Here is a 26003-nt window from a genome sequence, read left to right on the forward strand (position 1 = left end):
CAATCGAGGGTTTTGAAGGGGCGGGAAGTTGGGAAGCCAGGTGGTGGGTATTAAGGAGGGCACGTATTGCATGGAGCACTGGGTGTGGTGCAAAAACAATGAATTCTGGTATGCTGAAAAGAGATTAAAAAAAAAAAAACGTAAGCTATAGAAATTGGACTTTGCTGTGCAGATGATGGAGAGTCATCAGAATTTTGGAGAGTGGAAGCAGTAACATGACCAGAATTTTGCTCTGATTGAACTGGAAGATTAAACAGAATGCATGGTAAGTATTTAATTAGGACAACTGGTTAGGAAACTATGACAAGAACCCAGACTGTACACATTAAGAACTTAAAATAGAAAAGCAAGCATGATATGGTACCTGTAGTTTGGTGGATATATGTACATAATTACTAGGAGTAGAACTCTGGGGTCCTGGGGTGTATGTTCAGCTTTAGTAGATATTGCCATAGTTTCCCAATGTGTTTCTACCAATTTACACTCTTGCCAAGAGGGTATGAGAGTTTCTATTTCTCCATATTCTTCCCAGTGCTTATGATTATCAGTCCTTGTTGTTATAACCATTCTGGTAGTTGTGTCCTGGTGTTAATTTGCATTTTCTGAATGACTAATGAAATCAAGATCTTTTTATATGCTTATTGCCTTTTGGAAGTCTTGTGTATAGTGGCTATTCAGATCATTTGCCAATTTTTCTATCAAGTGGTCTTTCTCTTGCTAATATATAGGAGGTTGGAGATTATATATATATATGTATATATATATACATATATATATATTTCTTTTTCCCCCCTGAGTATAAGCTCTTCATTGGGTATATGTACTGTAAGTATCTTCCCTTACTTGGCGTTTCATCCCCTTGGTGGGACCAAACACTACATTTAATGTAGTACCATTGATTACTTTTTCTCTTGTATTAGTAACTTTTGAGTACTCAAGAAAACTTTGCCTACCCCAAACTCATGAAGACATTTTCTTCTAAATGCTTTATTCCTGTATCTTTCACATTTGGATTTTTAATGATCTGAAATTAGTTTTCACTTATGGCATGAAATAAGGATAAAGAATCTTTCCCTAGGGCGCCTGGGTGGCTCAGTTGGTTAAGCGATGGCCTTGGGCTCAGGTCATGATCCTAGGATCCTGGGATCGAGCCCCCCCATCAGGCTCCCTGCTCAGTGGGGAGCCTGCTTCTCCCTCTCCCTCTGCTGCTCTGCCTGTTTGTGCTATCTTGCTCTCTTTGTCAAATAAATAAAATCTTAAAGGAAAAAAAAAAGAATATTTCCCTGTAGTTATCAAATGACCTGTCAGCATTTTTTTTAAAAATTATTCTTTTCTCTATAGCAGTATCACCTTTTTTCATAAATCTAGTGATGGAGTATGTATGGGTCTGTTTCTGGATTCTTCTGTTGCATTTGCTTATTAGGCTCTCTTTTAGTCTTCTAAATAGCCTTCCTCTCAGTGGTTACCTTTGTTATACCCACCTAGCCCTGGAAATGGAAACTAGCATGTATTCATTATTTACTGCAGCATAACAAATGGTTTAAAACTTATTGGCTTAAAGCAACAATAAATATTTAGTATTTTGTATGGTTTCTCTGGGTCAGGAATTCTGGAGACTTTGACTTTTGGTGGATTTGGCTCAAGGTCTGTCATGAAATTGCAATCAGAAAGTTGCCTACAGCTGCAGGCATCTGAAGACTTGACTGGAGCTAAAGTATGTGCTTCTAAGAAGGGCCCATTCACATGGCTGGCAGGAGGCCAAAGTTCCTCACCTAGGACCCTCTCCTCAGTACTGCTTGAGTGTCCTTACAACATGACAGCTGATTCAAAGGAGAACAGGAAAGAAGCTGTCATGTCTTTAACTACTTAGCCTTCAAAGTTAACACACTGTCATTTATGTAATATCATCCTTCCTTATTCAGCATGGGAGGGGAACCACATAAGCTGTACTAGGAAGTGAGACTCACTGGGGTCTATCTTGGAGACTGGCTATTACGCAGAAAAGCAAGAGAAGATAGCTGGCATCTTGTGTATATTTTTATTGTCTACCTGGGAACTTTTATTCTCTAAGGCCAAAAATCTTGCCTTGTTTTGACAGTACAAGAATCCCTAGAGCTGGTATGTAGTTGGGAAAGTTGAGAAATACCAGTGACTCTTTGTCTACTCCATTTTGTGTCCTGCTGCTCAGAAGGCTGAACTCTGAAGTTCATTCATATTTTCACACTGTGATTTCCTAAGGTCCTCTCCCCATCCCAAAGTGGTAAAGACTGAGGACAGCTGGATCTGGTCATAGTTATCAGCCAGCTATTAACCACCTTTCTCTCCATGATGTTTATATTTCTTCTCTGAGAAACAGTCATTTCCTCCTTATGATTTGTTCAAATACATTTCCTATCTATGAACATTCTTTTTTTTTTTAAGATTTTATTTATTTTAGAGAGTGAACACAAGTGGAAAGAGCAGAGGGAGAGGGAGAGAGAATCTCAAGCAGACTTTGCACTGAGTGCAGAGCCTGACCCGGGGATCAGTCCCATGGTCCTGAGATCATGACCTGAGCTGAAACCAAGAGTGGGACCCTTAAACAACTGACTGCACCACCCAGGCAAACCCTTCCCCCCACAATCTATGAACATTCTAATTCTCTTATGGAGCAGTTTCCTCTTAAACTTTATTTTGAGTTGACTTTAGTTTCATAGGTAGTTGTAAAAATAATACAGACAGCCTATATACCCTCTATTGTGTCCCCGCAGTGGTAATATCTTCTAAAACTATATTACAATAAGAATTCTGGTATTGATATGGTCAAGATCCAGAACACTTTCATCACCATATGAATCTCTCATACAGCCCTTTTATAGCCATACTCACATCTGCCCCACTCTAAGTCCCTCCTTAACTACTGACAACCATTAATCTGTCTGTTCCTAAATTCTGCCATTTCAAGAATGGTAGGTTAGTGCAGTTGTGCAGTATGTAGTATTTTGGGTATTGGCTTTGTTGTCCTAGCATAACTCTCTCAAGATGCATTCCAGATTTTGCGTGTGTCAGTACTTTGTTTTTTGGTTTTTTTTTAATTGCTGAGTAGTATTCTATGATAGAGATATATCACAGTTTACTTAGCCATTCACCCACTGAAGGACACTCAGATTGTTCCAATTTGGAGCTATTATAAATAAAATTTAAACATTCCTGTACAAGTCTTTGTATGAAAGAAATCTTTATTTATCTGGAATAAATACCAGGAGAGCAATTGCTGAGGTATATAGTAGTTGCATGTTTTTTAAGAAATGGCTAAAGTTGGTACCTGGGTGGCTCAGTCAGTTAAACATCGACTCTTGATTTCAGCTAAGGTCATGATCTCAAGGTCATGAGATCGAGCAATGGGTCAAGAGAGCCCTCTCCTCCCCCGCCCCAAAAAAATAAAACAAAATGAAAAACAAAAATAACAAAAAAGGCCGAATTGTTTTCCAAGGTGGCTATATCATTTTAGATTATTACCAACAATGTTTGAGTGACCCATTTTCTCTGCCTCATCACCAGCATTTTGTGTTGTTACAACGTTTTATTTTAACCATTCTGATAAGTCTGTGATAATACCTCAGTGTGTTTTAGTTTGTGTTTCCAGAATGGCTAAAGCTATTGAGCATCTTCGGGTGTGCTTATTTGCCATCTGTATATTCTCTTCAGTGAAATGTCTTTTCATGTCTTTTGCCCTTATCTTAATTGGATTGCTTCCCTCTTTTAACTGTTGAGTGTTGAGAGTTCTTTATATGTTCTAAACACTATTCTTTGTTGAATATGTGGTTTGCAAATACTTTCTCCCACTCTACAGCTTGTCTTTTTACCTTTTTAAAATTTTTATTATTTAAGTATACTTGATATATAATGTTTTTAGTTTGAGGTGGACAACATAGTGATTTGACAGTTCTATACACTCTGCAATGTTCATCATGATAGTGTTACCATCTGTCATTATACAACATTATTACCGTATTATTGACTATATTCCCTATGCTATATTTTCATCTCTGTGACTTATTTTATGACTGGGAGTTTATACCTCTTTATTCCCTTCAGCTATTTCATGCATTCTTCCCAATCCCCTCCCCTCTAGCAACTACCAGTTTTTTCTCTACATTTATGAGTCTGTTTCTGGTTTGTTGTTGTTGTTTGCTTGTTTTGATTTTTAGATTCCACCAGTAAGTGAAATCATATGGTGTTTGTCTTTCTCTGACTAACTTATTTCACTTAGCATAATACTATCTAGGTCCATACATGTTGTCACAAATGGCAAGATCTCACTCTTTTAATGGGTAAGTGACATCCATGGGCGGGGGGAGGTGTCTGTGGGTGTGTATACCACATCTTCTTTATTCATTCATCTGTGGATAGACATTTGAATTGTTCCCATATCTTGGCTATTGTAAATCATGCTGAAATGACTATAGAAGTGCATATATCTTTTAAAATAAGTGTTTTTAGGGATTTGGGGGGGGTATAAATACCCAGGAGTGGAATTACCAGATCATATGGTATTTCTGTTTTTAAGTTTTTGAGTAATTGCGATACTGTTCTCCACAGTGATTGCACCAATTTACATCTTCACCAACCTTTGTGCACAAGGATTCATTTGCATTTCACCAACTCTTGTGCGCAAGTGTTCCCTTTTCTCTGCATCCTCACCAACACTTGTTATTTCTTTTTAATAATAGCCATTCTGACTGGTATGAGGTGATAGCTCATTGTGGTTTTGATTTGCATTTTCCTGATGATTAGTGATATTGAGCATCTTTTCATTTGTCTGTTAGCCGTCTGTATGTCTTCTTTGGGATGTGTACTCAAGCCCTCTGCCCATTCTATAATTCAGTTTTTTATTTTTTGCCATTAAGTTGTGTAAGTTCTTTATATACTTTTTATATAACCCTTTATCAGATAAATCATTTGCAAATATCTTCTCCCACCCAGTAGGTTGCTTTTTTGTTTTGTTGGTCGTTTTCTTAACTATGCAAAAGCTTTTTATTTTGGTATCATCCCACTTGTTTATTTTTGCTTTTGTTTCCCTTGTCTGAGGAAAAATATCCATAAATATATTGCTGAAGCTGATGTTCAAAAGACTACTGCCTATGTTTTCATTTAGGAGTTTTATGGTTTCAGGTCTCATATTTAGGTCTTTAACCCATTTTGAATTAATTTTTGTGTGTGGTTTAAGAAATTTCATTCTTTTGCAGGTAGCTGTCCAGTTCTCCCAACACCATTGATGAGAATGTCTTTTCTCCATTGTATAATCTTGCTCGCTTTGTCATAGATTAATTGACCTTATAAGCATGAGTATTTTGGGGGGCTCCCTATCCTATTTGATTGACCTTTGTGTTTATTTTTGTGCCAGTACCATACTGTTTTGATTAATATAGCTTTGTAGTATATCTTGATATCTGAGATTGTGATGCCTCCAACTTTGTTCTTTCTCAGCATTACTTTGACTATTCAGGGTCTTTTGTGGTAACATCCAAATTTTAGTATTATTTGTTCTAATTTTGTGAAAAATCCTTTTGGTATTTGGTAGGGACTGCATTGAATCTGTTATTTGCTTTGTGTAGTATGAACATTTTAACCCTAATAATTTTTCCAGTTCATGAATATGCTATAGCTTTCCATTTGTTTGTATCATCTTCAATTTCTTCCATTACCTTCTAATAGTTTCAGAGTATAGGTCATTTGTCTCCTTGGTTAAATTTATTCCTATCTTTTTTTTTTTTTTTTTGGTGCAATTGTAAATGGGGTTGTTTCTTAGTTTCTCTTTCTGCTACTTCATTATTCTTGCATAGAAACACAACAGATTTCTGTATATTAAATTTGCATCCTGCAACTTTACTAAATTCATTTATCAGTTCTAATAATATTTTGGTAAATTCTTTAGGGTTTTCTATGTGTAGTATCATGTCATCTGCAAATAGTGAAAGTTTTACTTCTTCCTTACCAGTTTGGATGCCTTTTATTTTTCTTCCTGCTTGCTGCTAACTAGGACTTCCAGTGCTATATTAAATAAAAGTGACAAGAGTGGATATCTGTGTCTTTTTCCTAATCTTAAAGGAAAAGCGTTTACTTTTTCACCGTTGAGTGTGATGCTAGATGTGGGTTTTTCATCTATGGCTTTTATTATGTGGCCATATGTTCCCTCTAAACCAACTTTGTTGAGAGTTTTTATCATGAACGGGTATTGAATTTTATTAGGTGCCTTTTCTGCATCTATTGAGATGATTATATGGTTTTTATCCTTCATTTTGTTAATGTGATATATCACATTGGTTGATTTGTGGATATTGAACCATCCTTGTATCCCTGGAATAAATCCCACTTGATTGTGGTGAATGATCCTTTCTTTTTTTTTTTTTTCCTCACTGCCTTTGATCAGCTCTTTATTCAAAATTTGCTGTCCAAAATGATTTGACTTTTATGGAATAAACAAATTTAACTTTTTATGCAGCAAGCTTCTTTTCTTCCATGGTAGGTTTCTTTTCTGCAGGTTTCTTCTTCACTGCTGGTTTCTTGGTAGCAGCGGGCTTTTTTCCCACCAAGGGTTTCTTCTGCTTCTTAGCACCAACAGCCTTCTTTCCTTTCTTCCCTCCCACAGTCTTCTTGCCTGGAAGCCCCTTCTCCTATGCTTTAGCTTCTAATTTGCCTTATCCATCCAGAGTCTGTGATTCTTGGCCTGGCAAAGAATGGTGTTCTGGCACATGGACTTTGCGTATAGGTGTAGCTTCAACACGATTCTCAGGTTTTTCGGTGGTTTCTTCTTCAGGACTCTGTGATGAATCTTCTTGCACAGTGCTCAGAGGGCTCTTTGGATCTCTGGGTTTTTCAAGATTCTGCTAAGGTCTGTATTAAGCATCTTGTGCATTGGAAGGTTGTAGTTACTTTTGAGGGGAGGCAGGCTTATGCCAAGTGACATACTTGCAGATCATCTAACTTGCAGAAATGTGACACATGCCCATCAGGAGCAAGTTAAAAATTTTTCAGTTTGTTACATTAAGTAAAGTAATTCTGGGAATGTTTCCGAAGGCCTTGATGACTCCGTTGTCCTCATTATAGATGGTGTAGAGTCCCCTGTGCTGAATACAATGACTGTTTCTTATTTTGCCTTTGCCAGCTCTCATTCACTGAGAGGCATAGACCTTTTTGATGCAATTCCTAGCTTTAATTTTCTTATGAAGTAAAACAGCCTCCTAGGTCTTCTTGCAGTCTTTAACTTTATCTTCAGCTACCAAGAGAGGTTCAGGAACTTTGGCAGTATGATGACTTTTAGACATGACCAGCGCTGGTAAAGCAGAGGCAGCCCAGGCAGAGCCAATGGCATATCACTTCTGTGTTGTGTTCGCTCTGGAGTGCCAATAGCACCAGGTTTGCGTTGGTCCATACATGTGACACATATTTCCAAAAGCACTCTGGCCAGAATGGTAAGTGTCACCACCTCGAACTCTTGGAATTTGAACCACAGCTCTACCAGTACCCCAAGATTCAGCACTGGTTTGAATTCACTTACAGCATATGGCTATTTTTGTTTCTATACAAGTTGTTGTGAACAAAGTTCACAATATGAGGTCAAATGGGAGATTTGAACACAGCAGGCAAAGTTAAAATTTTTGCCTGATGACTCCCCCTTTTCACAGTACACTGATGTCAGTGGAGGAGCACACACTGTTGCAGGGAGAGGTGAGGGCCATGCTCCTCTCAACCCTGTGGCTCCTATAGGAAAAGCATGAATGATCCTTTTAATGCATTTTTGAATTGGGTGTGTTGATATTTTGTTGAGGATTTTTGGATTTATGTTCATCTGTGATATTGGCTTATAGTTTGGTTTTATTTTATAGTATCTTTTTCTGGTTTTAGTATCAGGGTAATGCTGGTCTTATAGAATGAATTTGGAAGCTTTCCTATCTCTTCTGTTTTCTGGAATAGTTTGAGACAAATAAGTATTTATTCTTCTTTAATATTTGGTAGAATTCATATATGAAGCTATTTTGGCTTGGATTATTAATTTGGGAGTTGTCTTTTTATTATTACCAATTCACTTTTGTTACTAATAATTGAGCTATTCTAATTTTCTGTTTCTTCTTAATTTAGTTTTGGAGATTGTGTGTTTCTAGGAATTTATTTCTTGTAGGTCACAGGTTATCAGTTTGTTGGCATGTAATTTTCTATAGTATCTTATAATCTTTATGGTACTCTCTGTTACTGGTTGTAATTTCTCCTCCTTCATTTCTGGTTTTATTTGAGTCCTCTCTTTTTCTTTTTCTTGATGAGTCTAATTAAAGTTTAGCAGTTTCCTTTATCTTTTCAAAGAACCAACTCTTGATTTCATTGATATTTCCTACTTTTTTTTAGTCTTGACTTCAGTTATCTCTGCTGTGATCTTTATTATTTCCTTCCATTTACTAACCTTGGGCTTTGTTTGTTCTTCTTTTTCTAGTTCCTTTAAATGTAAAGTTAGATCATTTACTTAAGATTTTTCTTGTTTCTTGAAGTAGACCTGTATCACTATAAGCTTCCCTCTTAGGACTGCTTTCATCATATCCCAAAGATCTTGGACCATTGTGTTTTCATTTTTGTTTGTCTCTGTGTGTTTTTTTATTTCTTTTATCTCTTTGTTAACCCATTGGTTATATAGTAGCATGTTGTTTAGCCTCCATATGTTTGTGGTTTTTCTAGTTTTGGGGGGTTTTTGTGTGTTTTTTAACAGATTAATATTTTATTTATTTATTTAGATTTTATTTGTTTATTTATTTGACAGAGAGTGAGAGAGAGCACAAGTAGGCAGAGGGTGAGGGAGAAGCAGGCTCCCTAAGCAGGGAGCCCGATGTGGGGCTTGATCCCAGGACCCTGGGGTCATGACCTGAGCTGAAGAAAAATGATTAACTGACTGAGCCACCCAGGTGCCCCTCTAGTTTTTTTGTTTTTTGTTTTTAAGTAGATTCCACTCCCAGCATGGAGCCCAGTTCAGGCCCCAAACTCAACACCCTGATATTAAGACCTGAACTGAAATAAAGAGTCAGACACTTCATGAACTGAGCCACCCAAGCGCCCCTATTTTGTTTTTTATTGTAGTTGATGTCTAGTTTCCTGCTGTTGTGGTCAGAAAAGATACTTGATATGATTTCAATTGTCTTAAATTTACTGAGACTTTTTTTGTTGCCTGTCATGCAATTTTTCCTCAAGAATGTTCCATGGGCACTTGAAAAGAATGTGTATTCTGGTTTTGGTTTTTTTTTTTTTTTTTGGATAGAATATTCTGCTATCTTTTAAGTCCTTCCAGGCTAATGTGTCATTCAAAGGCATTGTTTCTGTATTGATTTTCTCTCTACATGATCTATTTATTGATGAAGTCGGATGTTAAAATCCCCTACCATTATTGTGTTGTTGTCAGTTTCTCTTTATGTCTGTTACGGTTTGCTTTATGTGTTTATTAGGTGCTCCTCTATTGGTGCATAGATATTTTCAATTGTTATATCTTCTTTTTGGATTGATCTCTTTATCGTTATGTAATGCTCTTCTTTGTCCCTTATTACAGTCTTTATTTTAAATTCTTTTACATCTGATACAAGTAATGACATCCTGGCTTTTTTTCTCACTTCCATTTGCATGGAGTATCTTTATCTTTCTTCATCCCTTCACTGTCAGCCTATATGTGTCTTTTGTCCTCTTAACAAAGGCTTTAGCAGAGCAAAAGTGTTACATTTCATTGAAGTCTAATTTATAAGCTTGTCCTTTTATAGATTATGCTTTTGGTGTCAAGTCTAAGAACTCTTGCTTAGCTCTAGATCTGATTGATTTCCTTCACAGTTTTTTTTTTCCCCCTAAATGTTTTATAGTTTTACATTTAAGTCCATGATTCATTTTGAGTTAGTTCTTGTATAAGAGGTGAGATTTAAATTGAGGCCCATTCACTTTTTATGGATTCCCAATTGCTTCAGCATTATTTATTGAAAAGACTGTCTTTCCTCCACTGAATTTCTTTTTCATCTTCATCAGCAATCAGTTGGGCATATTTGTGTGGGGCTGTTTCTGGGTTCTTTTCCTTTGTTCTATGTGTGTGCTTCTGCCAGCACCACATAGTCTTGAGAACTGAAGGTATATAATAATTCTTGGAATCTAGTGAATTAACAACCCCCCTTTATCTTCCTTTTCAAAATTGTTTTAGCTGTTGCATTTTCTTTGCCTTCCCATACACATTTTAGAGTAATTTTGTCTACATCTATAAAAAACTCTTGCTGGGATTTTGATAGAAATTGTGTCAAATCTGAGCATCAGTTTGGTGAGATGTACTATGTTGAGTCTTCTAATCCATGAATATGGTACACTTCTCCATTTGATTTGTTTTTTTCTTTCATCAGCATTGTATAGCCATCAGCATACATGCCCTGTACATATTTTGTTACATTTATACCTATTTCATTTTTTTAAAACTATGAATGGCATTTTATTTTTATTTATATTTATTTAAACTATGAATGACATTTTATTTTTATTTTTATTCAGTGCTGGTATATATTAGCAAATTGATTTTTATATATTCATCTTGTATCATGTGACCTTGATGGGCTCACTTATTAGTTCCAGGAGTTTTTTGAGTACTTTTTTCTAAATTCCTTGGGATTTTCTATGTGGAAAATTATGTCATTGCAAAGAAGGACAATTTTTTTTCTTCCTTTATCATCTGTATGCCTTTTATATCTATTTCTTTATTGCCCTGACTAGAATTTTCAGCAATGTGTTGAATAAGAGTGTTGTGAGTGAGCAGACATCCCTGCCTTACTCCTGATTTTAGGGGAAAAACATTAGGTCTTTCAATACAAAGTATAATGTTGGTGTTGATCTTTTGTTGATGCTTTTTATCAAACTAGGGAAGCTCGCCCCCTTCCTATTTTTTTTTTTTGAGTTTTTATTATGAATAGTTGTCAAATTTTGTCAAATGCTTTTTACCCATATCAATTGATATGACCATGTCATTTTTCTTTAGCCTGTTAACTTGGGGGATTACACTGATTGATTTTTGAATATTGAATTAGTTTTACATCCTTGGGACAAGCCCCACTTGGTTATCTTATATAATTCTTTTTATATCTTCCTGAATTCTCTTTGTCTTTTATATTCAAGTCCATCATCCATTTTAGCTTAATTTTTGTAAGAGATTTTGTATAGATAAAAGAACAGTCCTGAAAAAGCTTTCTTCTTAATACCATATTCAGGACTCATGTTCTCATGTTCTTCTTTCCTTATATGTCTGTCATCCAACCGTAGATTTTTCATTTCTGTATCATGGATACTTTCAAGCTTAAGGTCCCAGATTTCCTTATAAATATTTATTAATGGCCAGTGTTCCTAACAGAATGAAGGGAACAAGATGCTGAAGAACTCACATCATAAAGAATCCACAGTATACCTTTATCTTTCTTAATCTCTTTGCTGTAATTCTCTTGCTGTCCTCCTTTCCTACTTCCTTCTGTGAACATTTATATATTTAAACTGCACTTATTAGTTTGAATAAGTTAATATATTTATAGAGTGAAGAAAGTCAGCAGATCTTTGCTGAGTTCTCATATATGCCAAGCATTTTGCCAAGTAACTTTTGACTACATAGGACCCTAGCATCAAGATGTTCGCCGCTTAAAGGAGAGGAAGGTATATAAACAGTTGAAATGCCAAAGAAAGCACAAGTTATTAAAGGAATATAAGACAGGAGCACCAGCTCTGCCTGGGGAAGTTAGTAAAGGCCTTCCAGCAGTAGTGAGACAAGCTGGCCCTGAGAGTACATAGGAATTTTCTAGATAGGCAGTGAGGAGAAAGTCATTCTAGGAAGATGCAGTAGGTTATGCAAAGACATCAAGTCATGCAATTATGTGGCATATTTGGAGAATAATATGTAATTTGTTAATAACCTATAGTGAGTTCTATGAGATCAGGAATTTTTGCTGTATCCTCAGCACCTAGAATAATCCCTATATCATTGTAAGCACTAAACAAATATCTGTTCAATGGATGAATGGAAAGGAGGAAGGAAAGAGGCGTAAATGAGGCCAGAGAGATAAGAAAGTTTCAGCAATAAAGACCCTTTCTTAGTAACATTTAGCAAATGTCTACCATAAAAATTCATGGAAGAATAGGAGATGTTGTTCATAATTTACTTGGAAAGAAACAACAAATACCAAAATATCTGTAATATGTTGCAAAAAATGACGGGTCATAAAAAGTACATAAAAAGTGTATGAAGGTTCAGAGGAAGTAGAAGTCTGTTTCAGCTGAGAGGATCAGAGAAGTTGTCATTGCAGCTAGACTTTTCAGAGCTGGTTATACTCGGTTCTCGGTTGATTTTTTTTTTTTTTTTTAATGTGCATTGACTTGGAGAGAAAGTGATGTGGCAGAAGAGGGATGTGAATTGGGGATTAGACCAGACAGCCTTGCCTGCACTGTCATAAATTTATCAGCACTTGATGGGCCATCATTTATCCGCCTGCACCACTTCCTTGGAAGCAGAACCTGACAGGCTCCGATGTTATCTGTAGCAGACACCTTTTTCTTGTTTCAGAGGGTGTGTTGGTGTGTATTTATGCTTGCACCTGCACACCAGCGATTTGGAGATAGCTCTTTCTGCAGAGACAAGCACTGAAGGGGACACATGAACTGAAACACAAGCTAAACTATTGACAGTACATTTTAAAAATGCTCCTTGCTACGCACACACTTGTATATGCAGGCACCTGCTGTATCCACACACACACACACACACAAGCATACACAGAATTCTGTAGGCAGTGGCCTGGGCAAGATTTTAGGTCACTAAATAAATAGTGCTTATTTTTTTATTTCCCTCAGCTCTATCCTGTCTATACCTTTCCTTCATTTCAGTCTAAGGCTTATTAGGCACCAGTTATATCACTATAACCTAGTAGATGCTGTAAGAAGTTCATGTAAGAAAAATGATTAGTCAGTTAATTAATCCAATACATATTCATTGATAGCCAGCTATATGTCAGGCACTATTCTAAACACTGAAGGTGCAGCATGGAATAAAAAGAACCAATCCTTGCCCTAGTGTTTGCATTTTGGGAGGTAGAGACAGAAACTAAAAAAAAAAAAAAAAAAAAAAAAGGTATTTTAGGTGGTATGAGAAGTAGTAAGACCACTATTGCAGAGTAAGGGAGAAAGAGAGTGTTAGGGTTGGGTGATCAGGAATGCCCCCCCCACACACACACACCAGTAATAGAAATTTAAATAGAGACTTGAATGGAAGATGTCTGGGGAAGGAGTATTCCAGGCAGAGGGAACACCTAGAGCAAAGATCCTGAGGCAGAAGTATGGGGCCAATGTGGTGAGAGCAGAATGGCCAAGGTCAAGAGTAGCAGGAGATAGAATAAGAGATGTAGGATGGGAGAAAGATGACCATTAAGTGAGACCCACTGGCCATTTTGCAGATTTTGGTTTTTACTCTGGGATGAAAGCTTTTAGGAATTTTGTGCAGAGAAGTGACATGATTTGATTTATATCAACTTCCATGTTGAGCCTCAGTTGCAGGATGAAAGGGTGGGAAAAGGAAGACCACAAAATGGTGGGCTAGATCAAGTGAGTAACAGTGGAGGTGCAAAGAGACCAAATTGTACTTGTATTTTGAGCTGTTTAAACCCATAGGATTTATTGTTGGATTAGAAGTGGAATGTGAAAGTAGTCAATGATGACTTGAAGATTTTTGGTCTGAGCACCTGGAAGGAGGAAGCTGCTGTGAACTGAGACAGGGAAGATTGCAGGAAGAATGGGCTTGGAGGATATGAAGAGTTTGGAGCACATTGGGTTTAAGATGACTATTAGTGAAGAGTTAGATAGAAGACTCTGGAGTTCAATAGATGGGTCTTGGTGGGAGGAATAAATTTGGGAGTTGCAGCAAGTAGATGGTTAAGCTGTGATGTAGAGAGAGTAGAGAAAGAGTCTGAGAATTGAGTGTGGGAGCATTCCAACATTTAGAGGTCAAGGAGATGAGAAGGAGCCAGCACTGGAGCCTGAAAAAGAGAGATCAGGGAGAATAGGGGATTTGAGGGTGAGTTCTGAGGCCAAGGGAAAAAGGTGCTTCAAAGAGGACAGAACAACCAGTATCAGGTGTTGCTGAGAAAGCAAGTAAAACCCAAAAGTGGCCTTAGACACCTTGATGTCTTTGAGACCTTTCTTGAGTTCTGTCAATGATAGGGGTGGGGCAGCCTGATTAGATAGCTTTCCAAAAAAGAATGGGAAGAGAGAAAACAAAAGACCCAGTAGTATAGAAAACTTTTTGAAGTTTTAGTGTAAAGTGAAGCAGAAAACTGGGCCAGAATTGTAGGGGAATGTGGGATCAAGTCAAGCTTTAAATTTTTTTTCCCAGGATGAGGAATGTTGGTGTCCTGATGGGAATGATCCTAGTAGGAAGGGAAAATGCAGTGATTCCAGAGAATGATCCAGTGGTGTCCCCTTGTAGGTAAGAGGGGGTGCACAAATGGAAGGAGGTTGGCTTTAGATCAGATGAACTATGCATGCTCCCCAATAACAGGCTACTTTGCTGGAGAGGCAGGCTGGTGGGTAAATTTGGTGCTGGAGCATGTGTAAATTCCCTTAATTGCTTATATTTTTTATGAAACAAAAAGAGTGAACATGCTGGAGATTTAAAGGAGAGAAGTTCAGAGACTGTTGCCAAAGAGCAAGAGAAAATCATGGACTAGGCAACTGTGGTAGGATTTGGGGGTGACTTGGAGGCCCCCTTGCAATACAGTAATCCAGTCCTTGGCATTTGTCGTGAGTCAGGGTTGTGTAGCAAGGGCTCTGGCTCTGCCAGGTGGCCATGGCAGGTAGTGGTAATGTTGATTCTCACTCTACACAGAAGCCAGCTCCAAAGTAGGAAGTGACTTAACCTGCAGATCACACTGCAAGTCAGTGGTTAAACGTAGACTCACCCCAAAGTGCCATTACATGTAACATCTTTTTACCACTTTGTAATGGTGTCTGCTCACAGATGGCGCAGGCTTGTTGAAGAGATGGAATGTAGAAGACAGCGTAATATGTAATCAGTGTTAAATTCTATCGTGTGGCGTGATACAAGGAGTTTATTCAGCAGTACGTGTTGAGGGCTTCATCAGTGCAAGGCCCGATCGTAAGTACTCGGGCCATCGCAGTGAGCAAGAGAGTGAAAACAGTCCTGAAGTTCTGTGCTTCTGAGAAGTTGTAGAACGCTTTCTGTGTGACTCTTCCAAGGCGTCATTTGGTAAAAAGCACAATGTACTAACAGTCTGGGAACTTGTTTTTCTGCTCCTTCCTGCATGTGACATTTCTTCAACTCACCAAGCCTTTGTGGGGTCCCTGTCCATATACCGAGATGCTTTAGTTTTTGCAAGTTCCACCTGAATAAAAGTACTAGGGGTTTGAGTCTGTATTCTAACCTAGGGAGTAATTGCTTGGAAATGTTTTAGTCTCCATCTAAATTCTTGATCTAAAAAATGGGAATGCCACCTCTCATTTCATAGTGATAAGACCCTGTTTCCATAGTAAAATGTTGTACTAACATGCATTCTAAAATCATCCTCCAATTTTTAAATTCTGGGGAAGTATGAAAGAGAGGTCCATGTCCAGCCTGCAGGTGCAACAGTCCCCGCCCTTAACCTAGTGCCCTCTGAACACCTGTGAGAGGCTTTGAAATTCCTAGTAACTTTTTCCCCTCTTCCTCCTCCTTCCTATTCAGGCCTGGAAGAAACGCTGGTTTATCCTGCGGAGTGGTCGGATGAGCGGTGACCCAGATGTTCTGGAATACTACAAGAATGATCACTCTAAGAAGCCCTTGAGGATCATCAACCTGAACTTCTGTGAGCAGGTGGATGCGGGCCTGACCTTCAACAAGAAGGAGCTGCAGGATAGTTTTGTGTTTGACATCAAGACCAGCGAGCGCACCTTTTATCTGGTGGCCGAGACGGAGGAGGACATGAATAAGTGGGTCCAGAGCATCTGCCAGATCTGTGGCTTCAATCAGGCTGAGGAGAGCACAGGTAGGAGGACTAACATGAACCTTTCTCCCAGGAACAAGGTGCTTCCTGCAGAGGGCTTAGCTGTTGGGGCTACGATGAAGGCCTTCAGATTCCCTAAGCAAGGACAGCAGCTCTCCTCTCTGCAGAGGAGTAAATGGCAAAGAGTTAAGAGTGTGAAGGGTTTGGCCGAAAACCAGAGGGACCTAATTACATTCAGATGGGAACCGGAAATGTGTTGAGGTGATGATGAAGTTAAGGTACTTTGGGGTGTTAATTACATTCAGATGGGAACCAGAAATGTGTTGAGGTGATGAAGTTAAGGTACTTTGGGGTGTTTCTTCAGGTCCCTCAGCACCACCTCCTTTGTCAGCCCTGCACCTTTCCCCCCTTCCCTCCGCTTCCTAGTGCTCTGTGCTCTTACCTGACACTCAGCCCGTCGGGCAGCTCATGCTGGGATTCCTGCTCTGGTCCACCTCTACTGCTCTAGCCCATCCACTTCAGACCATCCTGCGCAGTTACACTTGCCACATTGTTTTGTCTGTTGATTTGGGGTCCTCTGTGATTCTTGTTGATGCATAATCCAGTGTTCTTTTATATTCACATGGGAGGGGACAGGTAAAAGGTGGAAATACTGAGATATGTTTGGGTTTTGTTGACTTTCACAAAAGAGTAGCCCAACTTTGTATTGTTTAAGATTTATTTATTTGAGAGAGAGCGTGTGGGGAGTGTAAGTGGAGAGAGGAGCAGAGGAAGAGGGAGAGAGAGCCCCAAGCAGAACCCCCCCTCCAAGCACAGAACCCAACATGGGGCTTTGGGGCTCAACACGGGGCTTGATGTGGGGCTGATGCAGGGTTCATCGCAGGACTTGATCCCATGACCCCAAGATCATGGCCCAAGCCAAAACCAGGAGTCCCACGTTTGACTGACTGAGCCACCCAGGCACTCTGGGTAGCCCAACTTTTTAAACTGAGTTTTTAAGTTGCAGAAATGCTCTTTGATATTTGTTTGGGCTCATCCCCAACCTGGGGATGACTGAGAAACAGATGTTTTTCTGAGGCAGGTGGAGAACCTCAATCAGTAGTTCTTAAAGTGGGTCACATGACAGAATTAAAAAGAACAATTTTTAAAATGTTGATGTGAAGGATCTGTGCCAGATCAGTTCGCTAGGAATCTCGGGGTGGGACGTAGGCATGAGCATCTTTTCACAGCTTCATCCTGAGTGACAAGAGTGTGAGGAACCCTTGCTTATTCCTTACGGCTGGGTGATAGTACATCTATAGAATTTTCTTTGTCCATTCGTGCATTAGTGGACCCAGGTTGCTGGCACATCTTGGCTACTGTAATGCTGGAAAGGACATGGAGCTGTAGCTATCTCTCCAAGGTAATGATTGCAGTTCCTACAGATCTATACCCGAAGAAGAGTTACTGGATCATATGGTAGTTCCATTTTTAATTTTTTGAGGACCCTCTATACCATTTTCCATACTGACTCTACCAGTTTACGTTCCTGCGAGCAGTGCACAAGGGTTCCCTTTTCTCTGCCTGCTTGCTAGCCCTTACCTCTTATCTTTTTAATAATAGCCAATAGGTGTGAGGTATACATACATAAAATCCATGTATGAAATGACAAGATCTCATTCCAAAATTGCTTATTGTGGTTTTGATTCCATTTACATTTCCCTGATGGTTAATGATGTTGTGCACCTTTTCAGGTAACTTGTTCATATGAATATCTTCCCTGGAAAAAATGTCTATTCAGATCCTATGACCATTTTTTAATTAGGTTATTTGTTCTTGTTTTTGCTACTGAGTGGTGGGAATTCCTTACATATTTTGGATATTAACTCCTCATCAGATATGTGGTTTGAAACTACATATTTTCTTCCATTTCTTTGGTTGCCTTTTCATCTTGTTACTTTTGCTGTGCAGAAGTTTTTAGATTAATGTAGTTCCATTTGTTTGTTTTTGTTTTTCTTGTTTGTGCTTTTGGTGTTATATCCAAAAAACTCATTGCCAAGACCAATGTCAAGGAATCTTTTTTCTATGTTGTCTTTTAGGGGTTTGATGGTTTCAGGTGTTACCTTTAAATCTTTAATCCAGTTCGCGTTAGTTTTTGTGAGTGGTATAAGAATGGGGTCCAGTTTCCTTTTTTTTTTTTTTTTTTTGCATGTTAATACCCAGGTTTCCCAGCACCATATTTTGAAGACACTATCTACTATCTTTTCCCCACTGAGTACTCTTAGCTCCCTTGTCAAATATTAGTTGACCATACATGTGGGGGGCTGTTGTATTCCATTGATTTTTATCTGTCTGTTTATGAAAACATAGTCAAGGGGAGCCTGGGTGGCTCAGTGGGTTAAGCCTCTACCTTCGGCTCAGGTCATGATCTCAGGGTCCTGGGATCAAGCACCACATTGGGCTCTCTGCTCGCAGTGAACCTGCTTCCCCCTCTCTCTGCCTGCCTCTCTGCCTACTTATGATCTCTCTCTGTGTCAAGTAAACAAATAAAATCTTTAAAAAAAAAAAAAAAAGAAAGAAAAAGAAAACATAGTCAAAAAAAAAAGGTCATACCATAATGTTTTGATTACTGCAGCTTTGTAATATAGTTTGAAATCAAGAAGTGTGATGCTTCCAGATTTGTTCTTCTTTCTCAGGATTGCTTTGGCTATTTGGAATCTTTTGTAGTTCCATATGAATTTTAGGATTGTTTTTTCTATTATTGTAAAAAATGCCATTAGAATCTTGATTGAGATTTCCGGGAATCTATAAGTGGCTTTGGGTAGTGTGGACATTTTAACAATGTTAATTCTTCCAATCCATAAACATGATATATCTTTCTATTTATTTGTGTCAGAAGTTCTTAATTTTTGAATGGGTTGCGTTTTCACTTTGTGCCAGGCTCTCTAAATTATGTAGTCTGTTAGGCCTGGGCTAGATGTCCTGTCCTAGGAATTCTGTGATTTTCTTCTTCCTTGCAGAAGGATTAGGAGTCCCCATTTTACCCTTAAAATCTTTCGTATAATCTTTGTTTCCTGTATGGAATTTCCTGTTTTCCCCAAATCTTTGTCATTTATAGGCTTCATGGGTTTTTTGTTTTTCTCTTTATTTTGTTCCTGATGAAGGAATAAAGAGCTCATTGCATGCAAAAAAGAAAAAAAAAAAAAGAGAGGAAGAATAAAAAAGGAATCAAAAGAACAAGGTGGGGAAAACAAGACTACTCCCTCCAACCCAGTCTCAAATCTTTCATAAATGTGAGAAGTCCAGGGCACCTTGGTGGGCTCAGTGGGTTAAAGCCTCTGCCTTCAGCTCAGGTCATGATCAGGGTCCTGGGATCGAGCCCCACATCGGGCTCTCTGCTCCACGGGGAGCCTGCTTCCTCCTCTCTCTCTCTGCCTGCCTCTCTGCCTACTTGTGATCTCTGTCTGTCAAATAAATAAATAAAATCTTTAAAAAAAAATGTGGGAGGTCCAAAATGTACCTCAACTTTTTAGAAAACAGGTATGCTTGGGGGGGTGGGGAAGAAGTAATCAGAAAGCAAACTGCTTTTAAGTTTTATTTTAATTCCAGTATAGTTAACATACAGTGTTATATAAATTTCAGGTGTAAATATAGTGATCCAGCAATTCTATATATTACTCAGTGCTCATCGTAAGTGCACTCCTGAATCCCCATCACCGGTTTCACCCATCTGCCACTCACTTCCGCTCTAATAACCATCAGTTGGTTCTCTATAGTTAAGAGTCTGTTTCTTGATTTGTCTCTCTTTTTTTCCCTTGCTTATATGTTTCTTAAATTCTGTATATGAGTGAAAGCATATGGTATTTGTCTTTCTCTGACTTGTTTCGCTTAGCATTATACCCTCTAGATCCATCCATGTTGTTACAAATGACAAGATCTCATTCCATTATAATATATATGAATATATTTATATTTATTTTTATATATGGAATTATATAGTCTGTATATATATAATGGAATATTCATATTCATATATATATATATATATACACACACACACATACATAAACACACACACACATACACATCATTCATCTATTGATGGACCCTTGGGCTCCTTCCATAAGTTGGGTATTGTAAATAATGCTGCTATAAACACAGGAGTGCATGTGTCTCTTTGTATTAGGGTTTTTGTATTTTGGTGGTAAATACCCAGTAGTGTGATTACTGGATCCTAGGGTAATTCTATTTTTAACTTTTTGAGGAAACTTCATGCCATTTTCCACCATGGATGCACCAGTTTACATTCCCACCAAAAGTGCATGAGCGTTCCTTTTTCTCCATGTCCTCACCAACACTTGTTGTTTCTTGTGTTTTTCATTTTACCCATCCGACAGATGCAAAGTGATAGCTCATTGTGGTTTTGATTTGCATTTCTCTGACGATGAGTGACGTTGAGCATCTTTTCATGTTGGCCATCTGGATATCTTCTTTGGAGAAATATCTGTTCATGTGTTCTGCCCATTCTTTCACTGGATTATTTGTTTTGGAGTGTTGAGTTGTATCAGTTGTTTATGTATTTTAGATACTAGCCCTTTATCAGATATGCCATTTGCAAATATCTTCTCCTGATTAGTAGTCTGCCTTTAGTTTAGTTTTTTTTTTTTTAATTGTGTCCTTTGCTGTGCAGAAGCATTTTATTTTGATGATGTCCCAATAGTTTATTTTTACTTTTGTTTCCCTTGGCCTTAAGAGACATATCTAGAAAAAAGTTGCTATAGCCAATGTCAGAGAAATTACTGCCTGTGTTCTGTTCTAGGACTTTTAGGGTTTCAGGTCTCACATTTAGGTCTGCAATTCATATTGAGTTTATTTTTGTGGATGATGCAAGAAAGTGCTCCAGTTTTACTCTTTTTGCATGTAACTGTCCAGTTTTCCCCAATACCATTTGTTGAAGAGATTGTGTTTTTCCCATTACATATTCTTTCTTCCTTTTTCAAAGGTTAATTGACCATATAATTGGGGTTTATTTCTGGGTTTTCTGTTCTGTTCCATTGATCTATATGAGCAAATTGCTTTTTCAATTTTTTTAATAATTTTTTTATTATGTTAGCCACTATACATCAATAGTTTTTGATGTAGTGTTCCATGATTCACTGTGTGTAACACTCAGTGCTCCATGCAATACGTGCCCTCCTTAATACCTACCACCAGCAAATTGCTTTTAATTAAATTATTTCCTTGTGGGATTAGAGGTGTTCCAACTGAGAGAAATATCCTTGAGATGTAACAAAAATTACTCTTGGTGCAAATATATTTTTAATCACATATTTGAAAAGTAATTAATGTCTGAATCCTTAATTTTACTGTATAGGATTTAAGTACAGTTCAAATACAGAGTGGAACCACACTATCTAGGCTTGCTTGCTTTGGTAGGAAGAGGCATTCACCCATTCATACATTATTTTTTCAGTTATTCATCCAGCAAAACTTTGTGGAACATCTGTTTTGTGACAGTTCTTGTCACAAACCCTGAGTCTACAAAGATGACCAGTAGGTTCCAGTGCTCAGAGATCAGTCTAGTGGAAGGGACAGACGGCTAACAGGGAGTACTGGGATAGAGGCATCACCATAGCCGGACCCCAGCCCGCGCCCCACCAACTCACTGAGGGAGGGAAGGTTTTAAGGGCACGTGACAAAAAAATCAAGTCAGTATTTTTTCACCAGCTTTGTCTTTTAAAAAAATATATTGCCTTAAACCTTTGACTTCTTTTTTTAAGGGGATTATTTTATTAGATACCAGGTGTAAAAAGTATATTGCCTTAAACCTTTGACTTCTTTTTTTAAGGGGATTATTTTATTAGATGCCAGGTGGTTTCATTACCAGAGCAAAGATGTTAGTTGTCTGTGACAGAAGGTTAGGATTCTTTGTGAGATCTTTCTGAGGGAGACAGTAGGCTTTTCTTCCCTCTCATAGGAGAATCTGGTGTGTTAAAAGATTCAGCCACATATAATGGGTTATGTTTTAATTTAGAGACTTTCTTAAAAATGGATTATATCTATAAAACCCTCAGATGAGGAACTTAAACTTAATCACCCAAATCAGTGGGGTTTTTTGAGCTGAGAGTCAGGATTAGAGGCAAAGCAGGAAGGAAATTAACACCTGACTACCTACTTTCGCTTATTTCATTTCATCACTTTTATCAACTATGATCCCATTTTTTTCAAGTAAGGAGACTGAGTGTTTCTTCTTCCCTGCCTAGCACTCCAGGATGACAGCTCCTCTCTGTCCTCATGCCTGCTTCGGCAGGTTCACATGGGCTCCCCACCATCCTCTGTCCCTGAGCCTTCCTGAAAACAACACTGCTCTCCTTGTGCTGTGGCTTCCTGAGAACCAGCCAGTCTCTCGGGTGTCTGTGTCAGCGGCCACCTTATATGGAAAGCACCCTGTACTGATGCCTAACCCTCAGTGGTCACAAAAGAAAGCAGTAAGAGCTATATATTCAGCATCTACTCTGTGTGAAGTAGGAGCTCTGCATAAATTTTCACTAAAAATTCATAGGAATCCTCTGCAGTAGGAACAGTTTTGACTCAAAATACATAGCTTGAAAATGACAGAATCAGGAGCCTCCTCTAACCCAGGTCTGACTTTGTATTATAATACATGCCTTGTCTCTGACCTCCGGGGAATGCAAACATGTGCCAGCACCAAGCCCAGGCAGTTTTGCCCCCTTGGTCCCTACAGTGTTGGACTGGAAGTGCTCTCTCATCCCCTCCACAGGGGGTCTTACAGCTGCTCAGGTTTAACTTCTTATCAACCCAGATGGCTCCAATTCTTCGGCTGACATATTCCAAGAATTTAGTAGCTTCTAGGGCTCTAAACCAGTCATCACACATCCCTGGTGATCTTGTAGGCTGGAGGTGAAGGAGGCCTGAGTTAGAATCACAACTCTGGGATTATAGGAACAGGTCCCGTGATTAAAGTCCCAGTGTCCTTTTGTTGACTAGAGCTAAAATTATCTTCTCGCCCAGTGACTCTGCTTCTCTCTGGATTCACCAAGACAGACCTCAGACCCCTGGCAGCCCCTCGATAGTCCTCAGAGGAGTACTTGCATTGTATTCTGTGTAGAGCTGTCCCCTGGAGCTGTGCAGGGCACTATCCCCACTCACTCCTTGGTCCTGGAGAAATTTCTTCCTGGGGAAGCCTCCTTCAAGCACACACACCCTCTTTCTTTCTCTATGTAAGAGTTGTGATGGGATCCATTAAAAAAAAAAAAAAAAGCCTTCTGTTTTTCACTTTCATCTGGAAGAGATTTTATGGCAGATGGAGACTTTCTTTTAAAGCCTTCTTGCCACCCCCAGCTTCTGTCTGCTGCCACCCTCTGATTCCTCACATGTTCCAGCCAAAAATGTCTAGGCTCCAGAATAGACCAGGAGTGAAACGGAGTCTGACTATTGGCATAAGGGTGGAGGAAACAACCTCTTGACAGAGAACTCTTTCCTAAGGGAAACTAGGGACGATGCTCAGGAAGGAAAAGCAATTCCAAGAATATCAAGATTTCATATCACATGTGTGGAGTTTCGTGTGTGTTTGTGTGGGAGGGGGAGGGGCGGTGTGCACGCAAGCACACAAGCAAAAATCAGAGCCCCATCTTCCTCTGGGAATCAAAATAGCCTTCAGTCCCCAGAGTAAGGGAGCAGAAATCATCTCTGAGCTGTGTTTATGAGCAGGCGGGTCCAAGTCCTCACGTTTGTGGCCCCGTGGTAGGCAGCTGTCCCTGACCAGATGCACCACACACAAAAAAGAACCAGCTCTCAGCACAGAGCTTTGATGAATTATTCATGGACTCAGGAGTCATCCACTGTTTGGAAGCCCTCACCCCTTTGAATCCTCTGAGCTAAGGACTCCTCCTTCCCTTTGTCCCCTCCCTCCTGTATGTATTCAGTAACTGCTGCTCTCACAGGGACTCTGAAAGGCACTCTGGCTCTACTTGAGTCCCAGGCCTGCGATTTCATTGCTCCGTGGTACTCAATAAGTATCTTTACCTCTTTGAGGTTTTATCATCTTTAAAGTCGAGATGATGCTCCCTGTCGTTGTTGGGAGGAAGGTAAGAAACAGATGGAGGTGCACTACGTGAGCGCTAACTGCTTGGTTCACTGTTTTCCCTGTAGTGGTTGTTGTGGTGATGGTTTTTATATCTCTAGGTCAAGATGAACAGGATATGATTTAAGTGTCTGGTGTTTTTAGAGGAACTTACAGATGACAAAACACTTAATGTGGTCTCCTTTGAGTGTAAAGAAACAAAATAAGATAGACAGGGCTGCAACGTTATTCCTCTTGCTCAGGGAAGGATGCTAAGGGGTAAACGGTGCAGAAAGCAGTGTTGCTGGGGCTCCAGTCCAAGGCTCTAACTCCATCCGTGGGCCGTGCACTCTAACTCCTCATGAGTCCCAGCCCTGTGTCACAGACCTGTTTACCACAGTGGCTTGTAGGTCACAAAATAGCCAGCTAGAGGGAAAAGCAGGAAGTTTCTAAGACACCAAGAACAGACCATTTAGAAAGTAAAGTGCTGTCTATACATTAATATTAACCTTTGAGGTTAAATTACCAAGGTAGCATGCTCCATGTTATTTTTTTTTAAAGATTTTATTTATTCATTTGACAGAGAGAGATCACAAGCAGACAGGGAGGCAGGCAGAGAGAGACTGAGAAGCAGGCCCCCCGATGAGCAGAGAGCCTGACTCGGGGCTCGGTCCTAGGACCCTGAGATCATGACCTGAGCCGAAAGCAGGGGCTTAACCCACTGAGCCACCCAGGTGCCTCTGTTATTTTTTTTTATTTAATTTTATTTTAATTCAGATAGAGTTAACATACAGTGTTAAATTAGTTTCAGGTGTACAATATAGTGATTTGACACTTCCATACAACACCCAGTGCTCATCACAGTAGGTGCCCTCCTTATTCTCCATCACCTGTTTCACCCATCGCCCCCACCCATGGTTTACCCCTCTGGTAACCATCAGTTCTCTCTTTTTTTTTTTTTTTTAAGATTTTATTGATTTGACAGATCACAAGTAGGCAGAGAGGTAGGCAGAGAGAGAGGGGGAAGCAGGCTCCCCGCTGTGCAGAGAACCCGACTCGGGGCTTGATCCCAAGACCCAGAGATCATGATCCTAGCCAAAGGCAGAGGCTTAACCCACTGAGCCACCCAGACTCCCCCATCAGTTTATTCTTTATGGTTAAGAGTCTGTCTTTTGGTTTCTCTCTGTTCTCTTTTTCCTTTGTTCGTTTGTGGTATTTCTTAAATCCCACATATGAATGAATTCATATGGTATTTGTCTTTGTCTGACTTACTCTGCTTAGTGTTATGCTCTCTAGCTCCATCCATGTCGTTGAAAATGGCAAGATTTCATTCTTTTTTGTGGCTGAATAATATTTCATTTTACACACACACACACACACACACACACCCCACATCATCTTTATCCATCATCAGTCGATGCACCCTTGGGTTGCTTCCATAATCTGGCTATTATAAATAATGCTGCTATAAACATGGGGGTGCTTGTATCTCTTTGAATTACTGTTTTTTGTATTTGGGGGGTTAAATACGCAGTAGTGCAATTACTGGAGCATATGGTGGTTCTATTTTTAATTTCTGAGGAGCCTCCATACTGTTTTCCACAGTGGCTGCACCAGTTTGCGTTCCCTCCCACGGCATAAGAGGGTTCCTTTTTCTCCATGTCCTTGCCAACACTTGTCGTTCAGCATGATCCATCTTAGAGTAGCCAACAAACTGCTGTGAATTAGAGCTCAGGGACTATAGTTAGTAATTCTTGAAGATCTTGAAGTGAAGCCAAAGCCTCCTCCATTCCATTGGTATTATTTTAGTGTCTTCCCTCTCCTGAGCTCCTTGGTGGGAGTCTCCTAGTAGTCGCATGTCTAACTCTATAGAATGAGGACTTCCCAGAGTTCCAGCCAACTGTTCTTTATCTCTTCCCCACCTTCTCTCTATG

At 39.2% G+C, this 26003-nt stretch overlaps 1 protein-coding gene and 1 pseudogene across 1 annotated transcript in view; one reads left to right on the forward strand and one right to left on the reverse strand.

Annotated features, from left to right (window-relative positions):
- GAB2 (GRB2 associated binding protein 2) overlaps positions 1–26003 on the forward strand; it is a 186300-nt gene that overhangs the window by 118947 nt on the left and 41350 nt on the right. Inside the window, exon 2 of the mRNA XM_032852972.1 lies at positions 15749–16049. Coding sequence (XP_032708863.1) covers positions 15749–16049 — 301 coding nt within the window. The remainder of the gene's footprint in view (positions 1–15748; positions 16050–26003) is intronic.
- Positions 6477–10981, reverse strand: LOC116865232 (annotated as a pseudogene).

This window comes from Lontra canadensis, unplaced genomic scaffold (genome assembly GCF_010015895.1).
Source record: "Lontra canadensis isolate GAN:19392208 unplaced genomic scaffold, GSC_riverotter_1.0 scaffold7, whole genome shotgun sequence".
In the NCBI taxonomy this organism is placed as follows: Eukaryota; Metazoa; Chordata; class Mammalia; order Carnivora; family Mustelidae; genus Lontra; species Lontra canadensis.